Below are 17,049 nucleotides of genomic sequence, written 5' to 3'. Positions count from 1 at the left end.
GACAGATGACAAAAGACAGGAAGACAAACAAGCGCTTAACTTCAATTTTGAATTCGGAGAGTTGTCAAACCACTACATATATACGCTCAGAAGACTTTCTTTCGTCTGCCGCTTAAAAAACGTTAAACTTGCCAAACAGTCAGGAAACGGCGCCTTATTTGAAATGCACCAGCCAAACTAAAATATAGCCCTTGTTCCTTCCCTAAACCAAGTTTCTCATAATCTGCAGAAAATTGAAAAAAAAAAAAAAGATGTTGACGTGGTCTTTGGAACCTCTCAGCGCCTATATATCTATACCTTTTCATAAGGATGTGAACGTGGAGTCTTGCTCATCCGCAAAGCAGAGCTCATCCACCTGTATTTCTTGATGTATGACCGCGGCCGTGTACCACCCCCCGTGGTTCGGTCCGGCTACATCTACTTAATGAACGCTTGTTTGTTGTCATAGCTGAGCGCCAAGGTTTCCGTCTTAGCCTGACGACGACCACTATGGTCTTCCTTATCCATCTTAGTGGGGAGGGGTCGAACTCTGACGGCGCGTCTCCAGAGTTCGGGCACTCGTACCCGCTCCTGAATGTGAAAGAAGTGTTGGATGGGAAGCCGGGCTAGCATTTGCCGACACGATTTCATTTGGGCTAGCCTCGTGTATTTATTTGAAAGATGGGCTTCCTTGAGCTCCTGATAGGTGTTCACCACTCCCAATGCAAGAAGTCTCGTGTCGTAGGTTGAGACAGGAAGGTCAAGTGCATTCTTCATTATTTTGCGGATTATTACCTCAACTTCGGCATCCTTCGTGGATCCTTCACCGCGGGCCACCGGCAGTGCGACAGCAGTACCTGGCGTGAGTGGCTGCGACACCGGCGGCCATGTCAAATATGTAACGTGGAGGCTCGAATGTCATCGCGTAGTTTTTTTGAGCGTCTTGTTTCTCCTGAGCATAGCTTTTAAATCGTCACTCCGTTGCGGAGCTTGGACGTTACTGAGTTGTTCAGCTTGTGTAAACGCTGTCCCTTTGCTTAGACCCAGTGTCGTTTCGTTATCATTCAATAAACGGTGTTGTCCGCTGCTCGTGGTGTGTCACTCGTCGGGCGATACCTTGGCTCGCGAACCTCCGGAAGGGGGAGGTTCCCTCAAGGTAAATGACAAGAAACACCGGTTGTAGCACGCTGCACAGAAATTCCTTAGTCGCATGCGCAGAACGCGTCGTCTACTCTATTCCACTATCTTGCAGCACAGCGACATAGCCAAACAGACCGACGTACCAACGAGATGCCAAAGGAGCATAGCAGTGATATATCACGTTCATCGTTCAGATGCCAGCTCACTGTCGGAAATGTGACACTAAAGAACAATGCTCCCTTGTATTCGAAGAAAGAACGGTTTTGACAAAATGCCCCATTAGGCTGACACGCGAAAGAGTGGAAGCCGCCTGGATTGGAAAGCTTAAAGACGAACGCGTCAGCACGCCCTCTGTTTCTCTCTCAAATAGATTGCATTGCTTTCCGGTTTTATCTGTTTTAACCTTCGTTTCATTGCTACGTTTTGCATGCCCCTATTTTCCTTCCGTTTTTAGACTTTTTAGACTTCACACACCTTGTCATCTGTACTGGTGAACAGCGCAAAAAAGGCGGGACAACAACAAGACAAGCGCTGTCTAACATGCCAGCGCTTGTCTTGTTGTTGTCCCGCCTTTTTTGCGCTGTTCACCAGTATGAATGCATACCAACTCGCGCAGATAGCAGCCTTGCTTGTCATCTGTATTTCATCATGCTGTTTTAGTCGTGTGGCCAATTGTTGGCTTTCACTTTTGTATGTTTAGGGAATGCTCACGTGCATCTCGGGGTACGAATTGCTCACATGCATTGTTTTTGGGGTTCAATCATCCTCAACAGTTCTTCATACCTTCATGTCACGGCCGTTTTTTCATTAAAGATTTCGTGTGTACACCGCCTTTGAATTTTGTTGCTAACCTTACCCGAATTACTGCCCGAGCTTGCCCGAGTAACTCGGGTTGCTAGGCAACGGCACAGGATCGTACGTAAGTATGTACGTAGGTAGTACGTACGTAAGGTGCGGTGAACAGTGACCGTACGTACGGTGACAAGAATCTTGGTCGGTGCTGGTGAGCGTATGAATGCTTTCGCAATAAAATTAATCGCACCGCCCGTATTCATGACTGTGTATATCGGGGTCTTCACTTACTATTTCATCAAAAGCCGCAGTCACTTAAAACTATTAAAGTAGTCTTCCCGAAAGGCAGTCTATGAATATAGCGTAGCTTCTCGCCTGCGTTGACCTTTACCGCCTTTTTAACATATTTGCGAGGTAACAGAAGATACAAATGCTTATTGATCTGCAACCTTCCTCTCTCAGTGACGCGAAGTCCTAGCTCACAACGAGCCATTGGTTTTCCGCTCGAAATTCTCTATCTGTCAAGCTACCGATATACAGACTGTTGCATTGCGATGTCGATGAGTCTAACATAGCAGCCTGATCATTCTTCGTGAATACTGCTTGCACGCAGTTCTCAGGGTGGTGGCATTGCTGCTTTAAAAGACGGTCAGTTCTCTTCCCGCGGCATGTGTGCCTCAGAAACGTAAATCACATACTGTTCGAGCAGGCTGCCCCGTTCGATCAGTATATCATCGTAGCGCGACACTATGAAGGAACATAACAAAAGGTAATTGGCACACGGCCCTGATACGGCGATGACTGTGCTGGGAGATGGATGGATGGACAGATGACGGTAAAAAAATAAATTGCGCATTGACCGGGAAATTTGTTGCAATTTTTATGGAGATGGTCGACTTCGAAAGACGAAAGATTTATTAAACAAATTCAAGGCTTTGCTCAGCAGCTGGCTGGCACTTTAAATAAAGCTCTCGCTGCAGCCATTCATTACCAGTCAGACTTAAATGACAAAATCCGTAATCGTGACTAAATTCAGATCAAATAGAGGCTCAATAATGATGCACTGGTCTCATTTCTCCCCTGTACCCCTGTAGCCGGTATTCGGAGTATTCACTCGGTTCGACATTTCTTGTATTTGTAAATCTTAGAGTAAACAAAAAGAATTTGTTGTAAGATTGCAGCCTAATGTGCCCCTTCACCCCCCCCCCCCCCCCCCCCGAAAAAAAGATGGCAAAAAAGAACGTCTGAGGTACCTTGAAAAGTTCGAGAGTGTGCTCTTTCGCAAGATGTGAACACTGCGGGCGCTATCATCCAGCAGTACAAAACTCTGCAGCATCCCGTCCTGTGCGCTTTAACATTTTCGTAACAAATGTCTAAAACACCTTGAAAAGTCATTTTTAGTTCCGTTTTGACAGTCAGTAAGTTCGATAGTTAACTTTCACCGTTTTTTTGTCTGTCGGTCTGTCTGTCTGTGCGTGCGTGCGTGCGTGCGTGGAAAAAAGCTGATATGCACTTTGTGGCCTCTAAATATAGCGAAACCAACCTAAGCGTCCGCCTCGCTTTCATGCCCGCTGCTTCGTTACTTACTTGAGAAAAAAAAAAAGAGAAAATGCGTTGAATTACGCTCATCGAGGTTGCATTGCCCTCTTGATGCCCTGTTGGCAGAGTTATCGCACTCGCATATAAACATCCCCCTGCACCTCTGCTTGTGCGCGTTTTCTTTTTTTTTTCTCCTGCAGAAACGTAAACCTCGGGCGCATTTGTTCGATTGACTAGCCTCTGCCGCACGGCACGCAGTGGACGCACCCACGCCCATGCCACTCTTTTCTTTTTTGCGTGTGTGTGTCTATGTGTGTGTGTGTGTGTGTATGTGGCGCTCTAAAGGTCTGCAGCACACCATTAAGTTCGTGTTACGAACTGCAAATACAAAACAAGTTACCCCTTCTCGCGTCGCGTGCGTACGTGCAATACTCCTCATGTTTTCATTTCTTTATCCCTTTTCATCAACTTTATTCCTTTGACTACTTCACCTTGTGAAGAAAAACTAACCCCATAAGATTCTGCTCAACGTCCTTGTCCTTCTTTCTCTCATTTCCTATGCGCCCCGCCTTGCTTTGTTTATTCGCAATTTCTGCTGGCTACGCAGCTCTCTAACTTTACCCTTCATGCTGTCGCCTGAAAATGGCAGCAGCTACCATGTGCATATGATGGTTTATATAGCTCTTTTTTTTTTAACCAGGCAAGGAGGAAGAACGAGGAGAAAGCCGCCTTAATGGCCACTGGAGATGACAGGCTAGGAGGGCAGGGCTCGCTGCTCTTCATCGGGATGGTGAGCTGAGATGAAAAGGGGAAAAAGATAGGAAAAGTGCTGGGGGAGGGGGGAGTGTAGAAAGCCAACTCAATATGCGGCTAACAATGGGAAAGCCGGCATTTATTTGCAAAATTAAAAGATAAAGAAAAATTATCCAGTGTACATATACTTTACCCTACAAACTGCGCAGAGACTAATTTCTGGACCGGAATCATGAATTCCGTGAGAATCGAGACGTTCTTGGCTGGCTGGTGAGCTCGTGACAGCATCAATTTCTGAAAGCAAACGCCTCACGCTCGTAGCTTCTACCGCTGAGTCACAGAGCATTGTCCCCGAGCACAGCTGCAACCTTTACTTTGGAGCATTGAAACTACCGAGATGGAACAGATTATTCATTCAACTACGTGAACGACAGCATGAAAATGGGCACAGTTCGGCCACAGGGGCATAAACAGTGACGCGGTTGACCATCACCTGTGACAGCGGATAATTGCTCATGGTTACAAAGAACCAATCGCGCCATAAACCGAACACTCTCAACAAAAATTTGTTTTCTGCGTTCTGCTTGGTGCTTCCAGTTTTGCTTCCCATTTACAACAACAATCGTCGGTATTCTAGACAGCGCGGTAAATCGATCGCGAGCTGTGCAGGTGGCACTTTCTCGCAGTAACGGCGCGGTCGTCCCGTGTTATCTCACAATGAAGCAATCAGCGTGCCTCATTATCAGTTCCCCCGAAAATGATTACGGGCACTGCGGCGCACAAGCGCACCTTTTACATCTCCTCTTCCTAGAGAGTACACGTGAATTCACGAGTTGCGCTTTATATTCGTGGCTCGCGCTGCACTTGTAGAGATTCTCATTATAAGCTCCTGCGGCGCTCTCCGGGGTCATCGCTGTTTGACCTTACTTGTTAAATCTGTTCTCTCGTGTGCCAAATTGCGCCACACTCGTCACTTTTTTTTCTTCTTTTTTGCTTCTCCTTTTTCTTTTTTTTTATTTTCGCAGTTGTTTGTTCCTACCGGCAGCACTTGAAATGCTATAGGGCAAGGCCGCGCGGTTGTGTACGAGACGCGCAGTAAACGACGGCGCACGTATTGCCGTAACTGAGTGCTCCCTGGGCCCCGCGTACACGAAGGGCGGTCGCCCTGAGAGCTGTTGTGCAGTAATGCCCTCAGCGACAGCAGAGAAGGCCAGCTGGCATCGCGCGCATCACGATCGCCGTCTCCAGGGAGCCCAACGCGTGTTCCGGACACCCACGTCTGCTGGGTCGGCAGCGGACTCGACGGACGAGTATCCATGAGCGGTGGCGATCGGGCTGCCCTTGATAGCAGGGGGGTTTGTTGCGCGCTAAGCGGCCGCTCCGCCTGCTCGTCGTCTGGTGGAGTCGTACGTGACCTGGGAGTGCCCGCAGCAGCGAGCAGCAATCGCGGTCGCGCAGAAGCACTGCTCTCTTGGTTGTTTCGTCTCGCGTGGTCTCCAGGGTCGCCCAATGGGCGGTGGCCAGAGTCTCCCCCACTGTGAACCTGGCCCTGTGCCGCTGATAACACGCCAGTTTGGGGACACACCGAGCGGCACTTTCTGTGCGTGTACATTTACATTTTTTTTTTCCCTCACTGTTTCGTTGACCTACCATCAGCGCCTAACTGCGCTCAAGGTCAGGTTTAGACATCAGCTTTCTCGACGTGTGGTGGCCATCGAGTTAGATGATCTTTCGTTGTTCGCTACTAGCCTTTGCGTTTAGTGCGCTTTCGTGAGGTCTTCGCGCAAGCTGCGGCTCGTAGAACCTTCCGACATCCTGTTGTAAATTGCAGCGAATTGCTTGTATGCTGTTTCTTCGGACACATTTCATCCGTTCTTTTCTTTCTGGTAGCATTGCAATATGTCACAGACTCATGTTGTCACGGAATCCTTTCTCAGAACTTGAGCAATAGATCGCCAGACCAAGTCGCAGTCATTGACTCACAAAATCTAAATGTGTCAGTGTAACGATTCAACCTTCTAAACTAATCTCACTTACTGATTCATCTGTACTGTAATTTATATTAAGTTCAAGCAACAATATACTGTGAATTTAAAAGCTGGAGCGAGGAGGTGGGGGAAGGGGAGCAATCGCATCGAGAAATTTTCTATGAGTACCCACATTTCCGTCAATAAAACCTCAGTTGGGCCTAGTTGGTACATTTTACTGTGAAGGTGAAGGTTGCGCAAACACGGGACGATCCACAGTGCCGCATTTCCTTCCTCTCTATTTTTTTTTTCTACAGAATTATTCAGGTCACACTCAGTCTGCTTTTTGCTCGTTTATAACAAATTTCGTGCTTCGCAGGACTAGCGCAATTATTTTCGAAACGATAAGAATGATTACTTAAATTTACCAATTATCGGTCACTCCAAATGTTAAAATGAAACATACTGCTCCCCTTGGTGCCAGATCAGAAGAAAAAAATAATGGTGCTGAGAAAAAGTGTGGAGCACGACTTCAGCTTTAACATAATTTATGTATGGCACCAGTAGAGCTAGAGCATTGTGTTAATGCCGAATTGTTCTTGCTCTGTGGGGTTCTTGTCAACGTTGTTCATTCGAAATTTCACAAGAATCAATGCGGACAGTGTCTGAAGAATAAACATGGTGCAGGGGAGACTGCGTGCAGCATTGTCGCAACTGTTGCATAGCGCCTGTTGCATAGCGCAGGTCGTCTCATTATGAGTCGGGTTTCAGCAATTTCAAGTCATTTGAGAGCCCACATGGCGGCAGCACACTGGCAACAAGTACCACGATTAATTCTGACGGATGTCCCTCCAGTGTGCAGCCTCGTCGCTGGAAGGATGACCAGCTAGTGACGTGTCGTAATGGGTGTATCTTTAAGCACCGCCACCCTCTCCCCTTTGCAGGCACACACGCACGCACACACACACACACACACACACACACACACACACACACACACGCACGCACACACATACACACACGGGCACACACACACACACACACACTCACACGCAAACACACACACGCACGCACGCGCACATGCACACACACGCACACACACGCACGCACTTGAGAATTTTTGTTTAGGCTGTTGTCTACAGGACGCGCGGGCGTTCAGTGCTCGCAAATCTAAGATGACAGTTTTACATAAGAACGCTTTGCCTAAATGCGGGACGTTAAGAGTAGCATGCTATCCCACTAGACCACTTCAGAAGTGTGTCTTGGTGCGGGAGCCTTGCCCTATCGAGTCGTAATCCACTGATTGCCCAAACAGCATACAATGTTAATAATCCTGAGCCAGACAACGCATTCACAGGCATCTAATTCAATGCCTATATTTTTGTTCCCCGTGAGTAATGTGCGAAGAGACGGGGTTCGATTACCATGACATATGGTATGCAAGGAAGGCCTAACCCTTCGATACGTTAAAAAGAAAAAGCAATTTTGGGAGTTTGGCAAAAGTTGTCACCATCAAGAAACAACAGTCGTTAATAGTGATTAAACTAACAAGCTGCTTTCCTTTTCAATGTTTTTTTTTTTTTCGCTGAATGCAATGTGCAATCACCACCTTGCCAGCGTTAGGTTCGTCTCACTTGGAGGCATGCGAGTCGCTGACTGTTTGGCGTCGTTGCCCCCGCAGTGGTTCTCCGGCCCGGGGCGCAGCTGGAGGCCCACTCGGTGCTGGTGGCCGCCCAGCCGCCCGGGGAACTTGTGGCGCTCCCCAAGAACACCAATCGCTGCGGCCTCAACGGAAGCTTCGCAGTGCTCTATCCGGCGCGTGAACAGCCGCTGCTGCAATGGAGGCCCATGAGCGGCACCAGGGACGGCCGCAATGGGTCATCTCTACTGACGTAAGTTCCGCATCTCTGTACAATTGAGTCTCTGACGAGGTCCGAACTTCAATGTTTCTTTGCACGCAGCAAGATGAAGTTCTCTCCCTAGCCTATGCTTGTCATGATTCGTTTCAGTGGTACAGAAATATGTTTTAAGGACTTGAGGAAGTGGCAATGGCAATGTACCGAAGTTGCAGAGGGGTTATCAGAGGCTCCGCAGTGGAACGGTCCTGGTCAATTTCGACCACCAGGGGTTCTTTAGCGCTACACTTACATAGCACAGCACAAGGTTGTTTCTGTGTTTCGCCTCCATAGAAATGCGGCCTTTGCAGTCGGAATTCAACCCTGCGACCGTTGGCTCAGCCGTCGAACGCCGAAGTCACTGAGGCACAGCGGCAGGTTCGCTTCAGAAAGGTTGCCAAACGGCCCCGTGCTTGACGTCACTAGAGAGTAGCGTTAGCAAGAATCTGCAGGCAGGTAGCACAGCCTTAAATTATTTTTCGGTAATGAGGATATCCACAGCCCAGGAAGCAGACGTGATAGCTATGTTGTCTCTTGCTTCCTTTCAGACCTTGTGGCATTGACGGTCAGCAGAGAAATTAGTCGTTTCAAAGATCGCAATGTTCCGGACATGTTCAATGGCGCCGCACAGTGCTAAACTCAGTGCCTGCTGGCCTAAGGAGAGCAAAAGCCTGCATACATAGCTCATCTTGCTCTGTCCTCGTCGCAGCGCGCATTACTTTAACCGTGAATTACCACGTACCCAAGCCCCGCACACTGCTGGGCATAGTGGTCAGAATGTTGAATTTTCGCGACTAAAGTGCATAAACGAACCAAAACCAAACTTACAAATTGCTTAATTTTTTTTAAAGAAGTGCGATCGCGTAACTAACATGTATTCTGTTTATCAACTCGATTTCTTAGAACGGAAATGACCGCTTAACAAGACTTTGTGAGAAATTTGCATAAAAATAGGCGCAGAAGTGCGGCGAAAGTAGCACCGACGATAGTTTCAAGTTCACGACGCCGTTAAATGCAACAAATTTCAAACAAGCACAAACCTCAATTGAACTTTGCCGCCTTGAAGAAAGTTCTCCGCCGGTGTTCATAAAACTAATCTCGCATAAGAGTGGCGCATGTCTGGCCAAAGTACGAGCGCTATTCAGTCCTGATGGCCCAATCACGAAAGCCGAATATAAAGCCACCAGCCGTTCAAAATTTTACAGATCTGATAGATGGTTTGCGCCTCATTTTTCGACAGCAAAAGAAAAAGTTCACTTCCATTTTTGGAGAAAAGAATCGAGAGTTTCATGAGGTCCAGCTGGGTGTCAGCTTCGGCTGCTATGTAAGCTTCGATGCTGCAGCGTGGAAGTGGGCGCAAAAGAATTTCTTCACGAGGTGAGCGTCGTGTAGCTCGTTACAGCCAGCCTAAGATAAGGATTATGGCTGCTCCTGAAGATGATATGGAGAAGTACAACCAGGCGACAGGTGTACATAGATGTGACCTGATATCCTGGGGAACGCCGCTGGCTCCCAGGAGCGAGGGAAGTTATGAGACACGAAGTGTCTTTGCAAAGCACAACGTACACGATTTATTTATTTATTTATTTATTTATTTATTTATTTATTTATTTATTTATTTATTTATTTATTTATTTATTTATTTATTTATTTATTTATTTATTTATTTATTTATTTATTTATTTATTTATTTATTTAAATACCTCAAGGCTCCGACTGGAGTATTATGTGAGGGGGGTTACGTGAAAGCAGCGCCAGTTTCCACATGTACTGAAGAAGAAATTACACACCCGTTTGACAAGAAATAAATTACCTGGTTGGCACATTTCTTTGGTTTTCGGTTTCGTAAAATTCATGATAATATCGAGAAGTCTGCGACTCCGGGCAATTTCTGAAATTTGTCTTTCAGCTGTGCACAGTTAAGTTTATTGTACCTTGTAAGGAGCCTGTTAAATGTGGGCATGAAAGTTTCTAAAAAAAAATGTTCCTTCGGAGGCACTGAATACACAAGAATTTCTTTTTTTTTACTGCCTTTGTGTTTATTCTCATAAACAAATGCTTACAGATTATGAAATTACTCAACTTCCTGGACCTATCCAAAGTATTTAAGGATCTACAGATCATTGAAACTAAACAACATATGCAACAGCGACAATGGAGAGAACGTGACACTGATGAACTGAAAATTAATCACTGAGCTTTGTTTAAGAACCACTGCGTAATGTGTTTCCGGAAGCAATAAAGCGTTCTATAGTTTTTTTTTTTCAGATTCCTTCTTATATAAGGTAATCCCAAGTATAAGGTCTGCTAACTCAAGTTTATGGCGACCATACTCAGAATTTTTTTTTTTTCTGTAGGAAGTGATGACGTAAAGCTGCCACCTCAGCTTGGAATGGAAGACGGATATACATAGTCGATGCATTCAGCTAGCGTCTGTTGATACATTAGATAAGCAATATTATGTGCTATCAAGTCTTAGATGTATAGTGTGTATTGTGATTTTTATCAGGAGTGTAAGAAAAGCAATCCACTATTTTTTAAATAAGATTTTTTTCAAGTAAAGAGACGATTCTCGTGACATTGTAGTACAAGTATGGGCAGACGTGAGAAAACAGGCAAGTCATGTTGACTAGCAGAGTGATTTAATGAATTCTAATAGTTATTTTTTACTATTACAGATAGGCGCTTGATGGCAATTCGAGATTTGTAGCCGCTCGTTATTAATAGCCATAAAAGTTTTAAGAGCTTCGAAAACGCGATCACCCTAGCCGCTGTGGCTAAGCAAACTTAGTCCATTTCTCAAAAGATTCCAAAACAACGCCCCTGCAAAGAGCTCACAGCACCGTCTACCAAGTTGCGTCACTCCATGGCGTACATGCCACATGTCATTCTTTGTCCCGCCCACACAGGAGCAGTGTAGTGACGAGGAGCGGAGACGACCGCAGTGCGGGTAGGGCAAAGATTGTCATATGGTACGCGCGTCACGAAGTGACGCGATTTGTTCGGCGTCGCTATGCGCTTTTTGTAGGCGCTCGGCTTTCCAAGGGTAATCGCGTTTTCGAAATTCTAAAACCTGATATGGCTATCACTAACGCCGCCTACAAACCTCTAATCGCTGTCAAGTGCCTATCTTTAAAGTTAAAAAGATAACTATGAGAATTCAGTTCACTTTACTAGTTAACAAGGTTCTTCTGTTTTCTGGTGTCCGCCATCATTGGTATTACTATGCCGCTAAATCCATCTCTTTACCAAAAAAAAAACTATTTTTAAAATTATTGGTGGGCTTTCCTGAAGCATTTTGTGTAGCGTTTGACTCTCAGTATGTGAACCGCTAGGCGTTATTATTCGAAACGCCGTTCTCTGAAGAGTTAGTTGAGTAAATAAAGCTCCTAGACCGCTGTTTCCATGCACAGTTAGGACAGTACGAAGACAAAAAGAAAACGCAGAAAAAAGCCTACATTTCTGCTCAAGCAGAGAAAGGGAAAAGGGGCTTATTAATCATCACGGCTTTGGCCCAGAACATTCACTTGCATCGTGTCTATTTGCAAGTTCTGCCGCGCCGGAGATATGCACTTGTACTGGAATGAGCATAAAAATCGGCGCGCGTTGACTACACTTTTCTGCCGTAGTTTTTGTGCATCCAATGAAAAAAAAAAAAAAACGCACCGCCCAAGTTGGCTCAGATCTGCTGTGCCCAACTAAGTTGGCGTTGCGCGGATGGCTAACCCAGAAGAGACCCCCCCTCTCGCTGTTTCTCTCGCGGAGAGTCCAGCTTATTCCGAGTAGATCTGGAAAAAGAAAAATAAAATGAACAACGGGGCGTGGGTGGCTAGCCGCGCGTTGTGTTTCCCGGCGCTGTGTTTTCCTTTCATCGGTGGGCGTGTATTCGCTCGGGGGCGCCTGGCTTTATCAGTAGGCGAGTGGCGGCTACCCGGGTCGCGGCGACGCGCACGGGCGAGCGAGCGCAGTAGCCCCCGGTGGGCCGCCGCGGCTGCCGGGAGGCGACGCGGGGGAAATTAAAGCCTGCATTATGAATGGCGGCAGCAAAGACAAGGGGCCCCTGAATATTTCACCGCGCGTTCACGTTCTTTCCGCTCGCCGTTCCCTTGCTCCCACACATTCCAAAGGAACAGGAAGAAAAAAATAATAAGGAAAAAAATGCGCACCAACAAGCAAGCCAGGCTTAGAATCTATTTGCGAAGCGAGTCGCCGAATACGGCGCCAGGGCGCGGAGTGGTTGTTCCGTAGAGGGACGAGTTGTATGCTGCTCTCTAAATCAAATTAATTTTGACTGCAATTTGTCGCCCGTCCACCTATCGTCATACTGCCCTTTTGTCCGGCGTCTCGTACAAGGCGCTCTTTGAAAGTATCCGCCTCCCATTTAAAGAATGGGGCGGGTAGGTGGAATTGTGCATCCGGCCTGGAAGGAAAAGAACGATCGCGAAGCGGGCACATTCCGAGGAGGGGATCGATGCCATCGGGCATAGAAAGCGAGATAATTAAGGCTCAGATTATTCCGCTCAAAGCTCGCAAGGAACGCCTCCTTCTCCCTCTCTGGTCCATTTTTGTATTGCAATTATTCCTTCTCTCCGTCTTTCTGCGTCCTTTCTGTTTCTTAAGTAGTAGGACAATGTCTGTACAAGCGCCTCTGCGGAAACAAATGAAACACCGTCGGAGAGGGGCAGGTAATGGAAGATGAAAAGCGAGCGAAATCTAATTTAACTGTTGGGAAGAGGCACCGAATGGCACTGTTCGTTTTTCCATATTTATTCGACTAAAAATAGGCTGACACTTAGCGCTGGCTAACAGGATGCCGCTACGGTGCGAAAAAAGCGTCTCAAAAAAGTTCAGCCTTAATGGTACGATCCGACAGCATTAATGAGTCAATGCCCATATATGCGGCATTGGTCTTTCTCGACTTTACATTCATAGGTCGCTGGGAGTCCTCGTACCACTCCTGACGCAGTGGCGCAGCGGTCAAGCGATGAGCCAGTGCCCTACGATGCAATGGCAGGTGCTGCCGCCAGCGGTGCTTGTGCGATCCAGCTTGCTCTTCTCGAGCAACGTTTCGCACCTAATCATTAATTTAACTGCCACCTGCCACGGTGGTCAATTTGCTCACCATCCGGTGGCAGGTTATGGTTTGGTTTAGGAGGATTTAATGTCCCGAAGCGACTCAGGCTATGAGGGACGCCATAGCGGAGGGCTCCGGAAATTTCGACCACTTCTTTAACGTGCACTGACATCGCACAGTACACGGGCCTCTAGAATTTCGCTTCCACCGGAATTCTACCGCCGTGGCCGGGATCGAACCCACGTGGGCAGGTTATGATGACGCCGCAAAGTTACGTCACCAAATTGGGCCACCTAGGTTGTTTCCCCGGGGATTTCTCGCTCACAACGACGACGACGGCGCGGGATTTTCTGCAGAACGGGAACCTTAACGCTATCCCGTTAAAAAGCTGGCCCTAAAAGGTACCCTGATGCATCCTTCGTCAAAGGCGCTGTTTTTTTCCCTTCGAGGGGCCTCTTTTTCCAAATTTTTCACGCGTTAGACAGTGCTCATAGGCGTAGACTACCTGGAGCGACTGCAAAGTTCCTAATGCGTGACCTATCGCAATACATAGCTTTGCATAATTTTTATGACTGCATTTTTTTTTTAATGTGCTCGCGAGCTCGCACTTCTTTCGTACACTAAGGCGGCCAATGTTGCCAACTTAACGGACATAGAAATGACTGTCATGATGTTAAAATAGCATTAGGCGGTGTGAACTGCGGCGTTAAGGATTACACACTTTTTCCACGCTGAAATCATTTGCGAAGCGCCTCATTCTCCGAGTGTTTGCAGCGTTCACACGTCAGCTATTTGCGCATCGCAGTCATTGTCGCGATTATCATGAGCGCACGTCCGCTGAACGGGTGGAGAGAGATGAGTGTTGTGGAAGGTACCGCTCTCTATAGGTTGAGGCGGTCACTATCTTGGTGGATTTCATATTTTTCAGGAAGATGCAGATGAATAAACTTTTTTTCTTTTTCTTCTGCTTCTCAATAAGGCCATAATATACTCCTACTGCTGTGATGCTCACTTCGGAAGGTTTTATCATTTACTTTAAACTTCAACGATGGTGGGTCACCGAGATCGAGGATCTTCGCTGCGCAGCAAAACAGATCGACATGCCTTCCTTGTGCCAAGCTACACCGGTGCCAGAGTCCTCGTGTGTTGACGCCGTTACGTGCGGTAACATTCGCGAGCTAGAATTTTACATGCGTCCTCACCACTGAAAACTCTCTGCGCTGAAACCTCTTTTTTTTTTGGTAAAAATTACTCTTTATTGGACCTAAAAAATATGCAAAAGATCAGAAGTGTACACACGATAATCGATGGTGATAATCGATTTGCGCCTTCGTTATGTCAAAACTCTCTCTTTCCTGTTCGTCCTCGGCTCACCTGAGTCCGCAGGCAGTACGCGGCCGCGAAGAGTGCGTATCGGCGGGAATATGTCTGTCCACGTTCCGTGCACGCGACATCGCTCGGTCCCTTCCGACGCGCCCCCTCCCAGGGTGGTACAGGACTTCTTCGATCGTGCCTGGCCGCGCGTCGAAGATGGACTGCGTTGCTGCCTCGCCGTTCGACGCTGTCGTCCTCATCGCATCTCGCGTGGCGCGCGGGCGGCTTCAACGGGCTGAAAGATGGAAAGCAAAATGGCTGAGGCTTAGCTTAGGTTAAGCCTAGTCAGATGCGAAGCATATTGTCACCGAGTTGCATATCGAGCGCGCCGCTTGGCTAGACGTTCTTCACGCTCTTCATCAGTCTCTGTAGCACGCCGCAACTTTTGCTTCTCATTCCAACGAGCAGCCCTGTCTCCAGGAGGCATCTCTATCCCGTGTACGCCTAGCAGAGGCAGGCGCACCCCCTTGTATACCGCCGCTCCAGCATCACGTGTTCACTACAGCGCACCTAGCGGCAGAAGCAGGAAACACATTGGTCGCGACGCCTCGCGCGACGGCGCGAGCTGGGGCCCCGTTTCTCCTATGTCGTTACGTCACGCATCACGTGGTCCTCCTTGGTCGCGACGCCTCGCGCAACGGCGCGAGCTGGGCCCCCGTTTCTCATCTGCTGTGACGTCACGCACCACGTGGTCATCCTTGGTCACGACGCCTCGCGCGACGGCGTGAGTTGGGCCCCCGTTTTTCATCTGCTGTGACGTCACGCATCACGTGGTATGACATGGAGGTCACGAAAGGTCAATGGTAACGACACCGCCGCGCTCGAGGAGCTGGGTTGGGCTATTTTAGTATGCTTCGCATAAAACAGCCCAACTCTCGGGCGTCCTCGTGAAATTCCTCGCTGCGTTTCATTCGCTGGCAACGACGGATTTGTTGGCTAGCAGCGTCGATGCCGCGCTGGCTCAACGTATGCCACTCCCTCTGTCCTTGGTGTTCCTAGCTGCGAGGCATGACCCGGTGCAGTAGCCCATGCTGCGGAGCGCGACCATTCGGGACTGTCTAGCTGGACAAGAGCTGCTGCGGTCTCGTTGGTTTCGTTTGCTGGCACACTAATTACCATGGACGGTAAAGCGTGCGAGTGCTGCGACTATTAAAAAAGAATAAAAATTAAATAGTGCGTGAGAAAAAAAATGATATTCAATGTTAGACCTGACTGGCAAGTCTCTGCAGTTGATTCGTTGCTGCTTCAACTTCTCGAAGTAATACTGTCACGTGGTGTTGACGAGAACCGGGCTGTTAGGAATGCGGCAGAACGCTTTCCAAAAATACTGTTTATTTGGCGGTACTTGAGTCCAAAAGAAGGAAGTAAACCGGCGATAACGGGAAGTGCATGCGACGGGCATCGAAACAGAATGGCCTTTCCTCTAGGTCGCCCTCAGTTTAAAGACGGCAAAGAGCTTTTCTGGACAAAGCATTTTGAACATCGACAACAGTATGGAACGTCGTAGAAAATCCCGCGCGTGATCATGACATTTCTAGGGCAGTCTGGTCGCGTCTGGCATAGCCAACAAAGAAAAGAGCGCATGACGGTGGAGATAAGCAGAGATAATAAAAAGACATGCACGAGACAATGCTTCGCGGAAATAAGTCAACAGAAAGCGTGAAGAAGGTGGTTTAAGTAGAAATACAAGAAGCTTTGGGGCTTTTCGCTTTTTCTTGGGACGAATAAAGGGACAACGATGGCTGTACCGCATCCCCCCTACTTGCCAACTCCATCACACCACCTTGAATGCCCACAGTTATGATATACAAATGCGGATCACTGGTCGCTAGAACTGAACATTCTAAGCGATTTTTCGTCCTTTCGCACGAAGAGGGTCTTTGGGTTTGGTCCCATAGGGCACGAGCTGACCTGCAACTAGCATTACTCTTTTTCGAGGGGAACCGTTAGACCTGCAACAAATCATCCCTACAGTGCAACTGTTCGTCCAAAGCGAACAACTATTAAAAGAAGACAAAAACTTGCGTGTCCGTGGTGGGAATCGAACTGCGGTCTAAACCTTCAGAATATGTGGGTTATGTGAAGCTATAAAGCATGGAAGAGGTAACTGTAGCCCAGTCGTGATTTATCGAAGGTATTGGTATTGTTCGTGCAATGTGTGGATTATGTATTGTCAAACGGTTCCGCATCAGGGTTTGATAAGCCTCAAAACATATACGACGTGCTTATAATGCACGGATGCGAAGAAATATGAAATCGAGCCATGTGTGTATTCATGAACAGGGCCTCACAATCGGTACTGTCGTGATCGTGGCACCGTTAACTCAACGCCGGCCGGCGCCGTATGTGCGCGGTCTTCCTTCCTGGCCGCGCCGGTCGCGAGCGTATGGTATCGTCTTTACGCCGATCACAGCGATACTTCCCCGGGCGGCGTCGAGTGAACGGTGCCACAGCGACAACAGGCCGTTTGCCACTTCAAAACATCGATTCGCTGCCAGACAGTATAAAACCATATGCAACGAAATGGAATTGCATG

At 47.7% G+C, this 17,049-nt stretch overlaps 1 protein-coding gene across 1 annotated transcript in view; it reads left to right on the top strand.

Moving 5' to 3' along the window:
- LOC149352684 (uncharacterized) overlaps positions 1-17,049 on the top strand; it is a 290,443-nt gene that overhangs the window by 123,647 nt on the left and 149,747 nt on the right. The window contains exon 3 of the mRNA XM_089581905.1: positions 7,852-8,062. Within this exon, the coding sequence (XP_089438031.1) occupies positions 7,852-8,062 (211 nt within the window). The remainder of the gene's footprint in view (positions 1-7,851; positions 8,063-17,049) is intronic.

This window comes from Amblyomma mixtum, chromosome 3 (genome assembly GCF_055824585.1).
Source record: "Amblyomma mixtum isolate Tamu chromosome 3, ASM5582458v1, whole genome shotgun sequence".
Taxonomy (NCBI): domain Eukaryota; kingdom Metazoa; phylum Arthropoda; class Arachnida; order Ixodida; family Ixodidae; genus Amblyomma; species Amblyomma mixtum.
This window is presented reverse-complemented; position numbering and strand designations above follow the sequence as displayed.